Source organism: Balaenoptera acutorostrata, chromosome 1 (genome assembly GCF_949987535.1).
Source record: "Balaenoptera acutorostrata chromosome 1, mBalAcu1.1, whole genome shotgun sequence".
Taxonomy (NCBI): Eukaryota; Metazoa; Chordata; class Mammalia; order Artiodactyla; family Balaenopteridae; genus Balaenoptera; species Balaenoptera acutorostrata.
The window spans coordinates 122,773,570-122,788,840 of NC_080064.1; the positions used below are offsets into that span (position 1 = coordinate 122,773,570).

At 45.7% G+C, this 15,271-nt stretch overlaps 1 protein-coding gene across 2 annotated transcripts in view; it reads right to left on the reverse strand.

The window, feature by feature from the left end:
* The window catches only part of RXRG (retinoid X receptor gamma), a 43,843-nt gene that overhangs the window by 14,298 nt on the left and 14,274 nt on the right, over nt 1-15,271 (reverse strand). The window contains exons 2-4 of one of the 2 annotated variants that reach the window (XM_007191074.2): nt 13,879-14,126; nt 5,248-5,392; nt 2,894-3,073 (exon numbers count right to left, since the gene is read on the reverse strand). In XM_007191074.2, the coding sequence (XP_007191136.1) occupies nt 2,894-3,073; nt 5,248-5,392; nt 13,879-14,126 (573 nt within the window). Of the gene's footprint in view, nt 1-2,893; nt 3,074-5,247; nt 5,393-10,505; nt 10,724-13,878; nt 14,127-15,271 lie in introns of those variants that run through there. The other variant, XM_007191075.3, reaches the window with a different exon arrangement.

Below are 15,271 nucleotides of genomic sequence, written 5' to 3' on the forward strand. Positions count from 1 at the left end.
GAGCCCACCCCAATTTCATCTCTGTCTGTCTGTCCAACTCTCTAGGAATGTAAATTCCATAGTATCACTCAGTTATCTGTTCCAGGATTTTATTATTCTTGTCCTCAAGAAAGTGTCTGAACTGAGCCCCAAATTCTGTAAATGAAGGCCAGAAATGATAGTGGCAGAGGAAAGGCTGTCCAGTAACATGTTTAAAGTGACCCTCCATATAGTGAGATGAGGAATTGATTCGCTTCTTTGCCTTCTGTTTGTCAGGGTAAATAGTATCAATTCCTTTAGCAATTTCACAGAGAGCCCCTTTTCCCCTCCTAATCTTTATTACTCAGCTTTTCATCACTCCTGTTGCTACACATTATTATTATTTTTTTAATGCAGGAACCAAAACTGGACCCAATTTGCTATGAAAGAATCATAATACTAGGTTTAAAAGAAGGACTGCCCAGGCTCTTACAATCCACATGTCCCTGTTTGACTTAAAATAAAGAACCACGCTTCCCATCATTTGCTCTGTGAACCACTCTGACCCTAATTGAGCCAGAAATATTCAGGTTGAGCTTTGAGAGTCAGAATTAGACTGTGAGGCAGGAGAATCGAGTATAGGTGATTTGCAATCTGCAGCAATCATGCTCTATGCTGATGAGAGACACACTTTGGGGGCATTAATTTTATGTTTTGACTATCACGGTGGTGGAAGCTACAAAGAGTATCAATTCTATCCCAGTGAAGAGAAGACAGTCTCGACCAGCTGATTTTTCACATCACATGCTCCAGTCTAGAAAATTGTTGACCCCTCTACAGCAAGTATGACACAAGCATGAAGTAGTCACTCAAGTCATACTTGATGAATGAATGACTGAGTGAATGAATCATTTTTAGAAGCTCCTGCATTACTAAAACTTATGCTTCCAATATTTAGTTTAAATCACTCATCCATTCTCTCAACAATTTTTTCTTAAATGTCTACTATGTGCTAGTCACTGGTGATAGAGCAGTGGGGGGGAAAAAGGCAGGAAAAATATCCCTGCGTTCTTGGAGACAGACAGCAGACAAAATTTTAAAGTATGTTAGATAGTGGTAAGTGCTGTGGGAAAGAGACTGGGAAGTATGAGGGTGTTTGGGGCAATCTGAGACAGTGTAGTCAGGCAAAGCTTTATCAAGAAGTTGACAATCAAGTAAAGGTACGAAGGAGGAGAAGTGAGTCATGCAGGTACCTGGGAAGAGGGCAGTCCAAGCAGACAGAACAGTAAGTGCAAAGGCCCTAGGGTGGGAGCACCCCTGATGGCCCAGCAAAGAGACTGGGAAGGCTGGAGCAGAGAGACATGGGGCAGCCAGACTATGTATGACCTTGAAGTCATGACCAGAATTTTGCCTTTTTTTCTGAGTAAGAAGGGAAGGCATCAGAGGGTTTTGGTGAAGGAGAGGCTTCACCTGACCCACTTGTTCAAAGCCTCACTCAGGTTGCTTTGATAAGGAGAGATCGAAGGAAGATAAAGATGGAAGCAGAGAAACTTCTTAGGAGGCTATTTGTATTATTACAAAAAAGAATGGTGGCTTGGTGATAACAGTAAAAATAGTAAGACATGGAAAGATTCTGAACATCTTTTGAGAAAGAGACAAGATTTCCTCACCCATTGAATGCGGTGTATGAAAGAAAAAGAGGTGACCAATGGCTTTTGGTCTGAGCAACTGAAAAATGGCTATTTCCTAAAATGGGGAGGACTGTGTGATGAACAGGTTGGGAGGGCAGATTTGGGGGTCTGTCAATTTGAGATTCTGACCTGAGAGTAAGAGGTCCTAGTCTCTGTTCATCACCTACCTTGGGGACCTTGGAAAACTCACTCCATCAGTCCAAGCCTGTTTCCTTGGCTGTAGAATGGTTAGGGTTCTTAAGTTATTCTCAAGGGCCACCTCCGTCTCAAACATGCTAGGAATATCATTTTTTTTCCTTCTTGGTAGCATTCTCTCTTAGAAGGGGCTCAAACTTTTTCTTCATTGGTCCTTTCAGCCAGCCTCCCCCCTTCTCACAGAAAAGAAGTTCTTCAAGAATAAGAAGCCACCTGGGAGGGACTAAACGCCTTGTTCCCATTTCCTAGAGAGAGAGGCAGGACCTCCTTACTCTGAAATCTATTAAGATTCACCATTTACACCCTGTACTTGCTTGAGTTCACTAGCTAATTAACTGCCCAATTCAAGTTATTTGTATTACTTAATGGAAAGACTTTTTGATCTGTACATAAACAGAAAGCACTTTCAGATTTTTTTTTCTACAACAACCCAGCTAACCCACACTGTAAGTTTGAAAGATGTAACATTTAAAAACGCACGATGATGATCTCTCTGAATGAGAAGGCGAAGTCTGATTAATTGGTAATGCCAATAATCCCCAAAGACTTTGGAATACACCAATCTCAGGGGATTTGTAGCAGACCAAGGTTATAAAAGCCCAGAGAGATTAATCAAACCAGCAGGCTTCCCCAGAGTGAGGATTAGAGGGGAGAAGTCAGTTCTGCCCAGAAGGTCAGTCTGATGTTCCATTACAGGGCAGCACACAACGACCCCGAGACCTCAGCTCTGATGCTGCCTGGCTATTGGAAGAGCAAGGGAGAGGGTCCAGTTTGGACCATCATCTGAGGTCCAGGAGAGGATAGGTGAACATGGAAGAAGAAGAGGCTCTTGCTCTCTTTGCTCGGGGGTACACACTTATCAGGGCAGGAAACATTCAACTGAAATACTCGAGAAATCATGGTACCCAAAGTCATTCCCCCCTCCGCTTCAAACCTCTTCCACATAGTCCAGCCTAGCAGGACTCTTTCCTATGTCCTGCACTTGTTTCCATTATTTATATGCAAACTGCTCTCCCCCGAGTGGAGGGAGGGGTAGTGGGGAACCTCACCTTCCCTCTTCATGCCCATGACAAGGCACTTCTGATAGCGACAGTATTGGCAGCGGTTGCGCTGACGCTTGTCAATGAGGCAGTCTTTATTATCCCGACACGTGTAGATGAGGTCTTTCCTTATGGTTCTCTTGAAGAACCCTTTGCAGCCTTCACAACTGTACACGCCGTAGTGCTTTCCTGGTCACAAGAAAAGGACATTCCATAAGTTATTCTCGTGTTTATTTGGGTCTTTCATGCAAAAGAACCCCTTGGCTCTCCCCTAGGGAAACTGGTACATCACCTAGGCAATGGGACAGAAAGCAAAGCAGGGAAGGCAGGCTTGATGACAGGAACCAAACCAAGGCAGAGTAAATATGCCCTTCCTCGTGTCTACCCTCTGGAAGCGGTTCTCTGGAATCACTAATTCCAGAGAGCATTATTAGAAAAGTCCTGACCTAAGATTTTGCTTGCATTTATTTAATAGGGCAACTCATGTTTAGTTAAGCAAAATGTTCTGCCTTCATTTAAGACATTAGTATACATAAGAAATAAAAATATTTATGCTTGTTACGTATTATCTAGCAGGAAAAGAACCTCAGCTTCACACATATTTCCCCATAATTGAAGCCCAAGGACTTAGGAATCTCACTTAAAAGTATTATCCTCTATCATAAACTATGAACAAGAACCTGAGTTACAAATTTTTTAAATACTACTGCCTGTTGGAGGAATAAATAGGTATATGATCTTTATGGCATAACACGACATATAATCTTGAGATGTGACATAAAGATCTGATGGAAGGTAGTTTTGCTTGATCCAGAATAATCTGTTACATGTTTCATTGCCCTTATTACCTGTTCCACACATCAAGTTTTCCATGACTTCAGCCAGAGATGGCTAATTTGGTCAGGAGAGCCACCATACCCATGCCCACATAGGCATCAAGAGTCAATCACCATACTCTTTCTAAGTAGAAGTCTTCCCAGTACTACACACCATGCAGCTATGCTCAATGGACTGGAATTGTGGAACTTGAAAAATATAATGAAACAGATCATTCAAAACATATTTATGTCTGATTCTTGAGTATATGACATGTGATACTGTTTAGTTATAGACCTGACATGACTTTCTAATTTGGTTGTATTTAGGCTGATATCGAAGTGAACTTGAAGTCCCTAAGAACTAGCCAACGTAAATATCTGCATCCCAGGAGCTTACATTTCAGAGGAAGCCACTCTAAGATGCAATGGTGGCTAGAGATAGCCTGCTTGATGAAGTTGGTCTGTGCCTAATCAGTTGACTATACTAATTTCCTGAACTCATAGCAATAATAAATATGGGATTTTATCTTGGGCTCGAAGAACCTAATGCTCTCAGCTCTGAAGTGTTTGTCTTTAAGAAACATGGGACCAATTTGTCATTCCCGTGGTTCTTCCATATACGAAAGAACTGCCCAACTTTCAATTAAACCATAGCAGAAAAAACTCTCTATCAGGATGGCTGGAATTCCATTGCTATGGCAATGGTCAAGTCTGCATGATTTGGAAACAACTTTTTGAGAACAAGCAAACATCAGCCGTGTGGCTAAGTTCCAGGCACCTGGAACTTTCAGTGGAGTGACATTTTGCAGTGACTTTGGTGACAATAAAAAGATGAGAAAATATTGTCAGCCATCATAGACAACTATAGAAAAGAATCTTCCTCATTCATCAAATCAGAGATTCAAATGTCATCAAAATTGTTGAGATGGGGAGTGGTGAGGGGGGAATGATGGAGAGGTAGGGAAACAAGTCAGGAAAGAAATAATTTGGGCAAAAATGGAAGAGGATCAAAGAAGATAAAATCAGTGAAAACACACTTATTTCCACCTATGGAAACATGTTAAAAACCTAGAATGTTGTAGAAGGAAATTCGCTAAAATATCAAAGGGTTTATTTTGTTGGGAACACCATAGATAACTCTTTGTTTTCACTGGTACTTTTCTAGTTCTCCCACATTTCCTATGTTGGGGTATTATTTTTAGAATTATAAAAAATATTTTTTTAAAAATTAAAGAGACTCTAGCTTGAGATACTTGCTCATTACAACAGCTTCTCTATCCCAGATACACACGCAACACAGTAACTCCAGGGAAGGGCTTCTGAAATGTTTTCTATAAATCTAATCTCACCACATGAAATTATGCTTTAAATTCATTAAGGCTGTGGTGACAGAAATTTACAGCCTGGGCCCCAAGCTGGACCAGCCCCAAAGACCCTTTTTCTCTCGTTGGGTACAAAGGAGCCAAGTGGGCAATGGAAGAGGTGTCTTCTCTGGTATCCCCATTGCATGGGGCACTTGGGAGGAGTGTCTGCTTCTGTACATACCTGAGGATCTGTCCCCACAGATGGCACAGATGTGTTTAACCAGAGATCCAGGGCTAGTGGATGGGTAGTTCATGTTTCCAATGCCAGGAAGCCCTGGTAAGGGTTTGATGTCCTCTGAAATGCTGACACTGTTGACCACATTTAGCTGCAAGAGAAAAAAGTACAATAAAACACAGAGCCAGGGTAAACCCAATCCCTGAGGCAGAAAGCAATAAGGCCATCCTTGAGGGAAAAAAAGTGGTTCTATTTCGAGAAGTAGTTTCCAAGTACAGAGTATCTAAAATTGCCTATGAGGGATGTGAATTTAAGGGAGAAAAAGAGTAGCATAGAGGAACTAAGTCATTTCTAAATGCCAAAACCTAAACCGAAAATCACAGCACATCTACATCAGAGCTCTCAGCTTTTACTCATTTTACTCATGTTTTATTTGAGCTAGAAATCCACGCTGAACAGCACACTTAGGACAAGTCCTCTGTGTATTTTTTAATTTTTTATTAACTACATCCTGCTTATTCAGCAGTACTCCAAGGGGAGCTATGGCCCTCAGGCAAAAGACTTAGACTCAGAGAGAACCAAGCAAAATATGCAAATCCATCCATTTAGTGAATCAACAGTCCTTCACAAGCACTCACTATGTCAGGCACTGTGCCAGGCTCTGGGATACAAAGGTAAATAAAATGCACACTCTTAAGACGTTCACAGTAAAATGGAAGAGACAATACGTGTAGTGGTCATCTCAACGAGCCTACTGAGGACGGTAAGCCAAATGCCCAAATCATTGCAATAGCACCAAAAATTAGGTTAAAAGTCCCAGATCATGTTTTTGAACTTGTCTGTAAGGAACAAATATCTTCCCATGAAAATATAAAATCTTTAGAGCCAGAGACCATCTGCCTTGTCTTCCAGGTGCCTGACATGAACCCAGAATGTGGTAGGGAGTTGGTAGAACTGAGTGGCTGAATAAAGGAACGTGTGTGTATCCCTTTCTTCACCCCTTATCACAAGTTAACATTAACTCCTCACCGCCACCTGAGAAGCTGCCTCTACTTGTGTGTTTTGTATTCATCAAAGAAAAGTTAAATAAATACAAGCCAGTCATCCAATCAGCAGTGTTTCTGTACCCATGGGTACAGGTCAACATTCTAGGCACTGTGAAGGGAGATATGAAACGGAGGTCTGTCTTTCATTCCTCAAAAATGATCACAGTCTCACTGAGGAGTCAGAACGTGCCCCAAAACAAAGAACACTTCCAAGTAAGTTCAAACAAAGGTGGTGCTGAGTAAATGTGAGTTAAGTGCCTGGTAGAGGCACCTGGTGAATATCTGGGGGTTTAAGGGAAGGTCCACTGACTTCTGCATGGTCTATGTGACTTTTGCCTAACTGAAGTGACTGTAATTCCCAAACTGAACCAAAGGTAGGATTTTCTTCTCTATTCAAGGCCTTTGGGACAGAAGGAATGATCAATAAAACCTAAAATACAACAGAGCCTGAGTTAGGTTCCTTCTAAATTTACTAGCTTTTCAATTCACTAAGCAAATATTTATTGAGCACAGGAGGTGGGCAAAGGTTCTGGGTTAAATGCTGCAAGGGATGCAAAAAAGAAAAGACAGCTTTCAGGGCCTTGCTTTGAAATCAAGTCACCAGGAATTTTTAAAAATTAATTCATATGAGGGATGAAAACACATACATGGTGGGAGAATTCTCCCTCCTCTTCCTCCTTCTCCTCCCTCCTCCTCCTGCTCCCTCCTTTTTATACAAGGCTAAGGCAAGACATCTAGGTCTTACGTTCAGTATTTTGTTTTGTTTTGTTGTAATACAGTGGTACTCAACCCCAGAGGTACACCTGGGAGCTTTGGAAAAAATTAATTCCAGAGCCCCACATCCAAAAGTGGCCTGAGGGCCACTATGTGCTAGGAATTCTGAGTGCCTCAAGGAAATAGTTATTAGCACTTAGATCCACCCCATGAAAGGGATGTATTTTAGAAGAGATGATCCCCCAAAAAAGAGCCCTCTAGCTAACCATGACTTTGTCTGCAAATCCTCAGATGAATAAGAAAGGTCATGGGAATAAGGAGGAGGACACCATCACCTCGGGCTCAGGAGGCCCTCACCCACCTTCCTCTCCCACTCCCATCTCCAACAGGACCAGATCCACCACCTCCAGCCCACAACAATCACAGAACAGTAATTATTGTTCTTGCTACTGTTAGTGCTACCGTCCAAGGAAAGTTTGCTCAGCGCTAATTAACTATTTTAATCCTTACGACAACTCTATGAGGTTTTCCTATTTTTCAGATGAGGAAGTTGAGCTGTAAAGTGGTTTATTCTTAAGTTCATTCAGAAATCTTGGGATACAAAAAGGAAGAAGACACAGGCACTAACCCAAGAAACTGGCCATCCATGAGATTAAAAGTCAGTTGGGATAATTTAGGAAAGCAAGTGAGATTAGGGAAGATGTCCTGAAGGAACGAGCATTTGATCTGGGACTTGACAGCTTTAAAAAACGGGGAGCACAGGGAGATCAGCTCGGTGCTCTGTGACCACCTAGCAGGGTGGGATGGGGAGGGAGGGAGGGAGAGGCAAGAGGGAGGGGATATGCGGATATATGTATATGTATAGCTGATTCACTTTGTTATAAAGCAGAAACTAACACACCAGGGCTTCCCTGGTGGTGCAGTGGTTGAGAATCTGCCTGCCAATGCAGGGGACATGGGTTCGAGCCCTGGTCTGGGAAGATCCCACATGCCGCGGAGCAACTGGGCCCATGAGCCACAACTACTGAGCCTGAGCGTCTGGAGCCTCTGCTCCGCAACAAGAGAGGCCGCGATAGTGAGAGGCCCGCGCACCGCGATGAAGAGTGGCCCCCACTCGCCGCAACTGGAGAAAGCCCTCACACAGAAACGAAGACCCGACACAGCCAAAAATAAACATAATAAATAAATAATAAATAAAAATTAAAAAAAAAAAAGAAACTAACACACCGTTGTAAAGCAATTATACTCCAATAAAGATGTTAAAAAAATTAAAAATTGGGTAGGATTTGGATGGGCCAGTGATGGACAAAAGGTTTTGACAACAAAGGCCTGAAGGGAAGCCCAGGTATTTGTGTCCAGTGGATGGATGGGAGACAAGGCTGGGAGGCGGGCTGTGACAGAGCCCGAGACTTGATTGCCCGGCTAAAGAGAGTGGATCTCATCTGAGAGGCAATGAGGAGCCATGAGGTTTCCAGCAGAGAAAAAACATCCTCAAAGTATGAGGCAGCAGCAGGGGGAAAGACTGAAGGAGAGAGACACCAAGCCTATTGCACCTGCCCAGGTACCAGGTTAGGTGCCTTCCCAGATCCAACAGGTTGGAGCTGGAACCCCGGGCTCCTGGATCTCAGGTCATCATTCCTCCTTCCCCACATTGTCTGTCTTGTGTGGCGGGAGCTCCCCAGACCGCCCCAGCCCTGACTGCTTCCTGCCTGACTTCATTGGCAATGTGCACCCAGAGGAGCCGACTTGCTTCTGGTCACTCTCTCCTGGAAGCCTCTCTCCAACACCCCTCCTCTTCCTGAGTTGGGCTGGCATTAGGAGGCAGTGGTTGGGACAGGTAGGTTGATGCCCTCGTCTCCATCAGCCTCTTTGCTGGCTTGGGGTTTGCGTGGGATCAGAGCAATGGTAGATGAGATCGAAGGTGGCCACCAGAGCTCAAACCCATTAGCTGCATGGTCCCCAGTGCCGCGGCCCCAGCTGTCTTGTTCCATTAGAAGCAGCTCTGCTGAAGTGAGCACTTTAGAGCCGGGATTTACCAGGCGGCCGGCTGCTCCTGAGAACAGGAGAGAAACACACTTGGCTGGCCTGTCTTCCATTTGCAGACTCTCAGCCAAGGACTGAATGCATCCTAGATGCCCTGGAGCCATCACAGAACATTGGGAGCCACGTTTCTGAGCGGCTTTCAGCCCAGATTATTCCACTCAAGGCAGATACGTGGCCAGCCAGGAAGGCTGCCGGCAGGCGCGCCTCTTCCAATGAGTGGTCTCCTTAGAGTGGCATTTCTTTAACCGAGTGAGGGTCTTTGTCAAAAAAAGTACAGAGCCTGGACCTGCCACTTCCTTGCTGTGTGATCTTGACTGGATGACTTCATTTGGAGAAGCTGTTTCCTCATCCACAGACTAGAGCAGTGGTTTTTGAGCTCAGAGAGTGTGTATAGCAGGGGGTGGCGAGGTTGAGTAAGAAGCCTTCACATCTCCCACCTCTAGTTCACCAGACCTGTTTTTATTTGACATGTAATGGCTTCTAAACATACTTTCACTTGAAGGAAAGACTTTATGGCTTTTTAAAAAATCATTAAACAAGATGATCTTTAAGGTCTGTTCTAGCTCTAACATTTGCAATTTTTATTTTCAAAGTATTCTCTGTAAAAATGCAAGCATCTGAAAGGATAATAATTTGGTTATCAATCACTATCTGGGCAGGAATGATCAGGGACAGAACCCAGGTCAGGCAGCAGGGTCAGGAGAGGAGAAAGAGGAAGGAGCCTTCCAAAGGTAGGGTCTGCTTCGGGGTCGAGCCAACAGATATCATACTTACAAAAATGTAGCATTACACACACACACACACACACACTCAGAAAAACGTGATCTAGATCATTCTGTCTGAAAGCTGCATAAATATCTTCTCAATTATATATTTGGTGTTTTGGGAAATTGTTCACTCCACTTAGATACTCCCCAGGGAAGGGACTGAGTCTTAAACATTTTTAAAATATCCATTGTTTAGTGCAATGAATGATTGTTGAAATGAACTTCTCTAGAACCTTTCAACAGCAAAGTACACACACCTGAACCAATGATCACATAGTTGCATAATATACATCACCTAGGTGTATGATATAGCACGTAGGTATAATAATATTAATATTAATAATACCACATTATTGCCATAGAGCATCATAAGTGCTTAAGCAGTGATTTTTCAAATCCACATCTCCTTTGATATTCATAAAAATCCCTGTAGGGTAATCAGGGCAAAATGTGTTACCCCACAATAGAGAAAAGGGAACTGAGATAAATATAAGTTAAAGTGGTTTGCAAAAGTTTACCCAGTCCCTGCCTCCGGAGTATCAGTTCATTTCTCTTTATTCCTCAAGACTGAAAATCCAACAAGAGTAAAAAAAAAAAAGAAGCTCAAACACCGGGAAGACAGAGCACAGAACGCGACAACCCCCTCTGCTGCTCCCACACCGAGCACTTCCCTTCACCCGCAAATTGCACTTACCCTAGACCCAGGTCACAGAAGGCGCATGTTTCCGGGACAAGTCCCACTCAGCCTGAATCCTGGGCAAGAAAGGCAGGCTGCATAGGAATCGTCTATCCAGTGTTCAGAGTCCAACTCACCGTGGCTAACACTGAGAGCGCTAGATATCATGTGTTATCTAGTTAATTGGGCAAAGTGTCACTGCCGTGCAGCTCCAGAACCCAAGCCCCAAACGCTGCTCAGCTTCACCAGTGCTGGCAAGCTTAATATAGCTCCCAAAGCCAAACTTGGCCTTGGCCTCTGCACACAGCCCAGTTGGCCAGGACCAAAGCTTTCAGCTGACCTTTCAACCCCAATCCCTCTGTACAGACATATGGTCCAGGAATAGCGGCCCTGCCACTCACATGGCTGTGAAGCTGAATTTATTGGCCAGGTTTGGCTCAATTAGACTGGAGTGTGGTTGCTAAAAGCAGGCTTGGAGGGCCGGTGCCTTGCCCCTTCCCCACCCACAAGCCCCGTCACTGGTCATTACCTCACCCAGTCTTATTTCTTCCCGGATACAATCATTGCCATTTGAAACTATCTGGTTTATTCATTTCGTTTTTGTCTGTCTTGCCTGCTACAGTGTAACTGCCATGAAAGTACAGGCTTATTTAGTGCTTGTCCCCAGAACCTAGGACAGTATCAAGTAGTGCCTGATACAGAGTAGATCCTGCTAAATAGTTATTTGAATGAATGTGAATGTCCTTTGCAAAGTTTCACTTTTGTCCCAGAATTTCCACCTCTCTTTCTGTCTGTCTCTAACCTATTGACTTTGATCTGCCTTCCTGGCATCTGTTCACATGAATGAAAATGAATAAACCAATCTCTTCAAGTCCCACATTCTAAAGGGTATGGTATCACCAGCTCTGCCGATGACAGTGGGTGAGGGTGGCATAAACCCATGTCCCTCCTCACCACTGTCTGGTCCCCACTCATCCAAGTGGTTGACATCCGGAAGACACAACAGGAAGTTCACAGGGCCCTTTTCTATGTTCCCTTCGGTTCTGCCCCTACACCTACGACAGCACGTACAACGTTAAAATTTATCTGTATGATGTGGCATGTCCCTCACAAGACTCCTTGGGAGCACCGATTATTCGTCTTTTAATCCTTGGCAGCCAACAGGAAGATCCTGGGGTCACTGGTTAAGTCAGAATACACCACAGCAGTGGGCAAACGCAGCATCATAAAGACTGAGTGGGGGTGTGGAGACTTGGGGTCTAACCCTGGCTCTGCTGTGACTGGTTGTGTGAGGTTGGACACATCACCTGAGCCCACTGAGCCTATGTGGGCTGAAGGACTTAGACAGAACTAGTGGTTCTCAGCTGGGCAGGGGTCGGGCAGTTAGAATCCTCTGTGGGGTTTTTACAACCCACACAAGGGCCGAAATATGGGATGAGGGAGAAATGTGCACTCTGAAAAAGATCCTACAGGTGAGAGCCATTAGATTACAAATTGGGGTTCAAAGCGCTGGCCAAATGGGATCCACAGAAGTACTCTGCTTGGCCCGTGGAGTACTTAACGTCTTTGAATTTGAACGGCTTCAGGGGAGGAGGGCAGCTTTGTACAGACCGCACCAGGCTCATTCACCTACCTGTGTTACCCGCCTGGCCCCTGGCTCCTGCAATCCCTACACTAGATGATCGCTAAGGTCTTCTCCAGATTCTCTAATCCATAGATGAAAAAATTACTGAAGTCCTTACTGGCTGTAAAATTCTATGACTCCACACGGCTTTGCTTTCAGACTCTGAGCACGTGAAATGTCTTGGAAGGGACTCTAGGGATAGTCTCTGAAGTTCTCTTTGTAGCAGTAAGAAATGCTAACACAGCGGGAGTCCTGCCTCTTCTTAGAACTATAAATTCAAAGGAGGCTACAGGACCTACTAATTCTGCTGCTAGATGTCCTGAGGGACCCTGGCCCAATAGTGAGGTACCAGAACAGTGAGAGAGGAGAGTCTGGTAGATGGGATCATTGTTCCTAATTCTTCATATCCTTCGCATTGTGTCTTTGTAGTTCCTCCCAATAAAACAGGCACAAACTATTCCCCTGTCCCACCAATGTTGGAGTTGGTCACACAGTTTTCTTAGGCCAATGGGATATTAATGGACATGATGTGAGCAGAGACTTCACTGTATTTTCCTGATTTGGTTTAGACTTTCGCATTCCTGGGAGACACCTTGAGAGAAGCATGCCCCAAGAAGCTGCTGCTTCTTTAGTCTGGGACATGAGGAGCTGACCTGCACCCAGGCTGCAGCCTAGCCCAGCTCACCCACCATCTGAAACAGAACCTTCCTAGCCAACACATAAACTTGTGAGTAAGAAACAAATGTGTGTTTTTGTAAACCATGGCAATTTGGGGATTGTTTGTCATGCAGCATCATTACAGCAATAGCTGACCACTACAAGAAGGGAAGGTTGATAATCTCAGTGTGACATTGCTAGAAGGAAGTACACAGCATCTGGCCATCCTGTAGGTTCCTCAGAGCAACAATGTAGTATCTACCATGGATATACATCCTTGCCTCTGTTGTAGCAAAAGGCACTAGGAATTAAAATGAGGGGTTTTTTTTCCCCCAAGTTTCCATAATCTTTACCTCTATCTCAGAGATAGCATGTAGGTAACACAGTCTGCCTTGTTCTAGATTTATCCATGTGGCACACCTGCCTATTTCCCCTCTCAACTGTAAGCTCCTGGAGAGCAAAGACCACATCCTGATCATTTCGGTATCCCCTATAGCAGGGGTCCTCAACCGGTGGGACCCTAGACTGGTACCGGTCCGCTGCCTGTTAGGAACCTGGCCGCACAGCAGGAGGTGAGCGGCGGGTGAGTGAGTGAAGCTTCATCTGCAGCTCCCCACTGCTCGCATTACCGCTGAACCATCCCCCCGCGCCCCGCCCCCCACCCCCTCATCCGTGTAAAAATTGTCTTCCACGAAACCGGTCCCTAGTGCCAAAAAGGTTGAGGACCGCTTGCCTATAGCATGTCATAGAGCACTGGGTACTTCACTGACTCGAAGAATACCCAGTATTGAGAAGAATCAAGGGGGTCCACCCCAGGGAAGACAAACAAGCCTGAGAGACACTGAAATCACAGCCAGGGCTGAACCATTGAAACCACAGGGGTGGCTTCCTTTCAGCCACGGTTTCCTGGACCATGAGGCAGCATCAGTTCTCTGGGGCTGCTCTGCCCGAGGGCACACGCAATGAAGGCCCTGCAGGAGGGAAGTCTGCAGAGACAACCCAATCCCTTTGCAAGCATGCATTAAGCACCTGCTGAGTGCTGCCTCTGTGCCAGGATGAAACTATTTAGGATGTCTGGAAAGACGTTGGAGAGGACAGACGGACACCTACCTGAGAGCTGGGCGGGGCAACCAAATTGATTCCTGGAGGGGCTGCCAGAGCTCCTGAGGGTGGGCCCATGGCAGAAGTGATGACTCGATATGGAGAGCCCAGGGCATTGAGGGGGGTCCCCACTGCACTCAGAGTCCGTGGGGCACTCACTGGGGTGTCAGTGTAGCTGGCGTGGCTGTCCATGGGCTTCCCTGTGGACAAGGCTGCCGACGGGCTCATGGACGTGGAGCCAGAGTGGCCGGGGGAACCTGTAAGGAGAAGATCAAAGGTGATGAGAGGCTAGGGGAACACAGGGATATCACACTAGGACAGAGCCCCCTCCTTTGGTTTCCTATATCCTTCCCCTCCTTCCCGCCACACCTGCACGCCTGTGAACTCCCGCAGTTGGTAGAATAAAGGCAAGCAAAGACCAGAGGGGGGAAAGGGCCTGCTGAAATACTCATTGATGGGCCAGTTCTCTGGTGCACCACATGACATTCACCTTGAATTGTGTCAGACCAACAGCCAGGGCCACAGGGGCATAGCCCACATGTCCCCAGGCCTGGGTGACTGTGACCCGAGCCAGTCAGACAGGGAAGGTGAGTCAATACCAAACCCCCAGTTGGGGGATGGAGTGAGCAGGTGTCCAGGTTGCTCCAGAATTCCCTGCCTCACATTCATATCGCTCTGAGAACTGGGGCAGGGCTGAACCTATAAAGTCAGGAGAAATTCATTCATTCATATGTAACGAACATCTATTAAGGTGCAGGAACTACATCAGGTGCTAGGGATTCAGAACCGAAGGGAACACAGTTCCTGCTGTAGGGAACACAGTTCCTGCTGTTGGGAACACATTCCATAATGACCATGGGGAAGGCAGAGGCTGTTATCATGCCCTTGACTGCCAGTAGCTTTTGCAGCTTCATGCCCATAAGGTTCTTGTCCTGCCAATCTCTTGGAAGGTTAATCAGCACTCAGGGAAGAAGACTCAGGATGGTTGGGCATGGCTCAATGGCCACAGAGGCCCAGGAAGGCAAGCGCAGCCAGGCCTGCCCAGAGTGTTTCTGCCTCTGAGGATAGGGAGCTGCGGCCACAAGTGTCTATGAAATGGGCTCTGGGCAGGTGGCACCTGGTACCCTTTTCCCCAGATAAGTTGAGCCCGAGTTTAGCTGCAACTCAAGATGAAAGAAAAGAAGGGTGCCCCACTGCCATCTCAGGAGCTTGGCATGGAACATTCTCTCCAGAAGAGAGGAGCTGTGAGCCTGAGTGTCCGCAGCAGCAGAGTGGAGACTGGGGAAATAACAGAGAAGCCCACCCTAAGCCACAGTGCCACTGCCCTGTGTGGCTGGCATGCAAGAACAGATTCAAAGAAACCATGTGTTCGGCTCCACCACGGCACCCGTGCTGTCCTCGT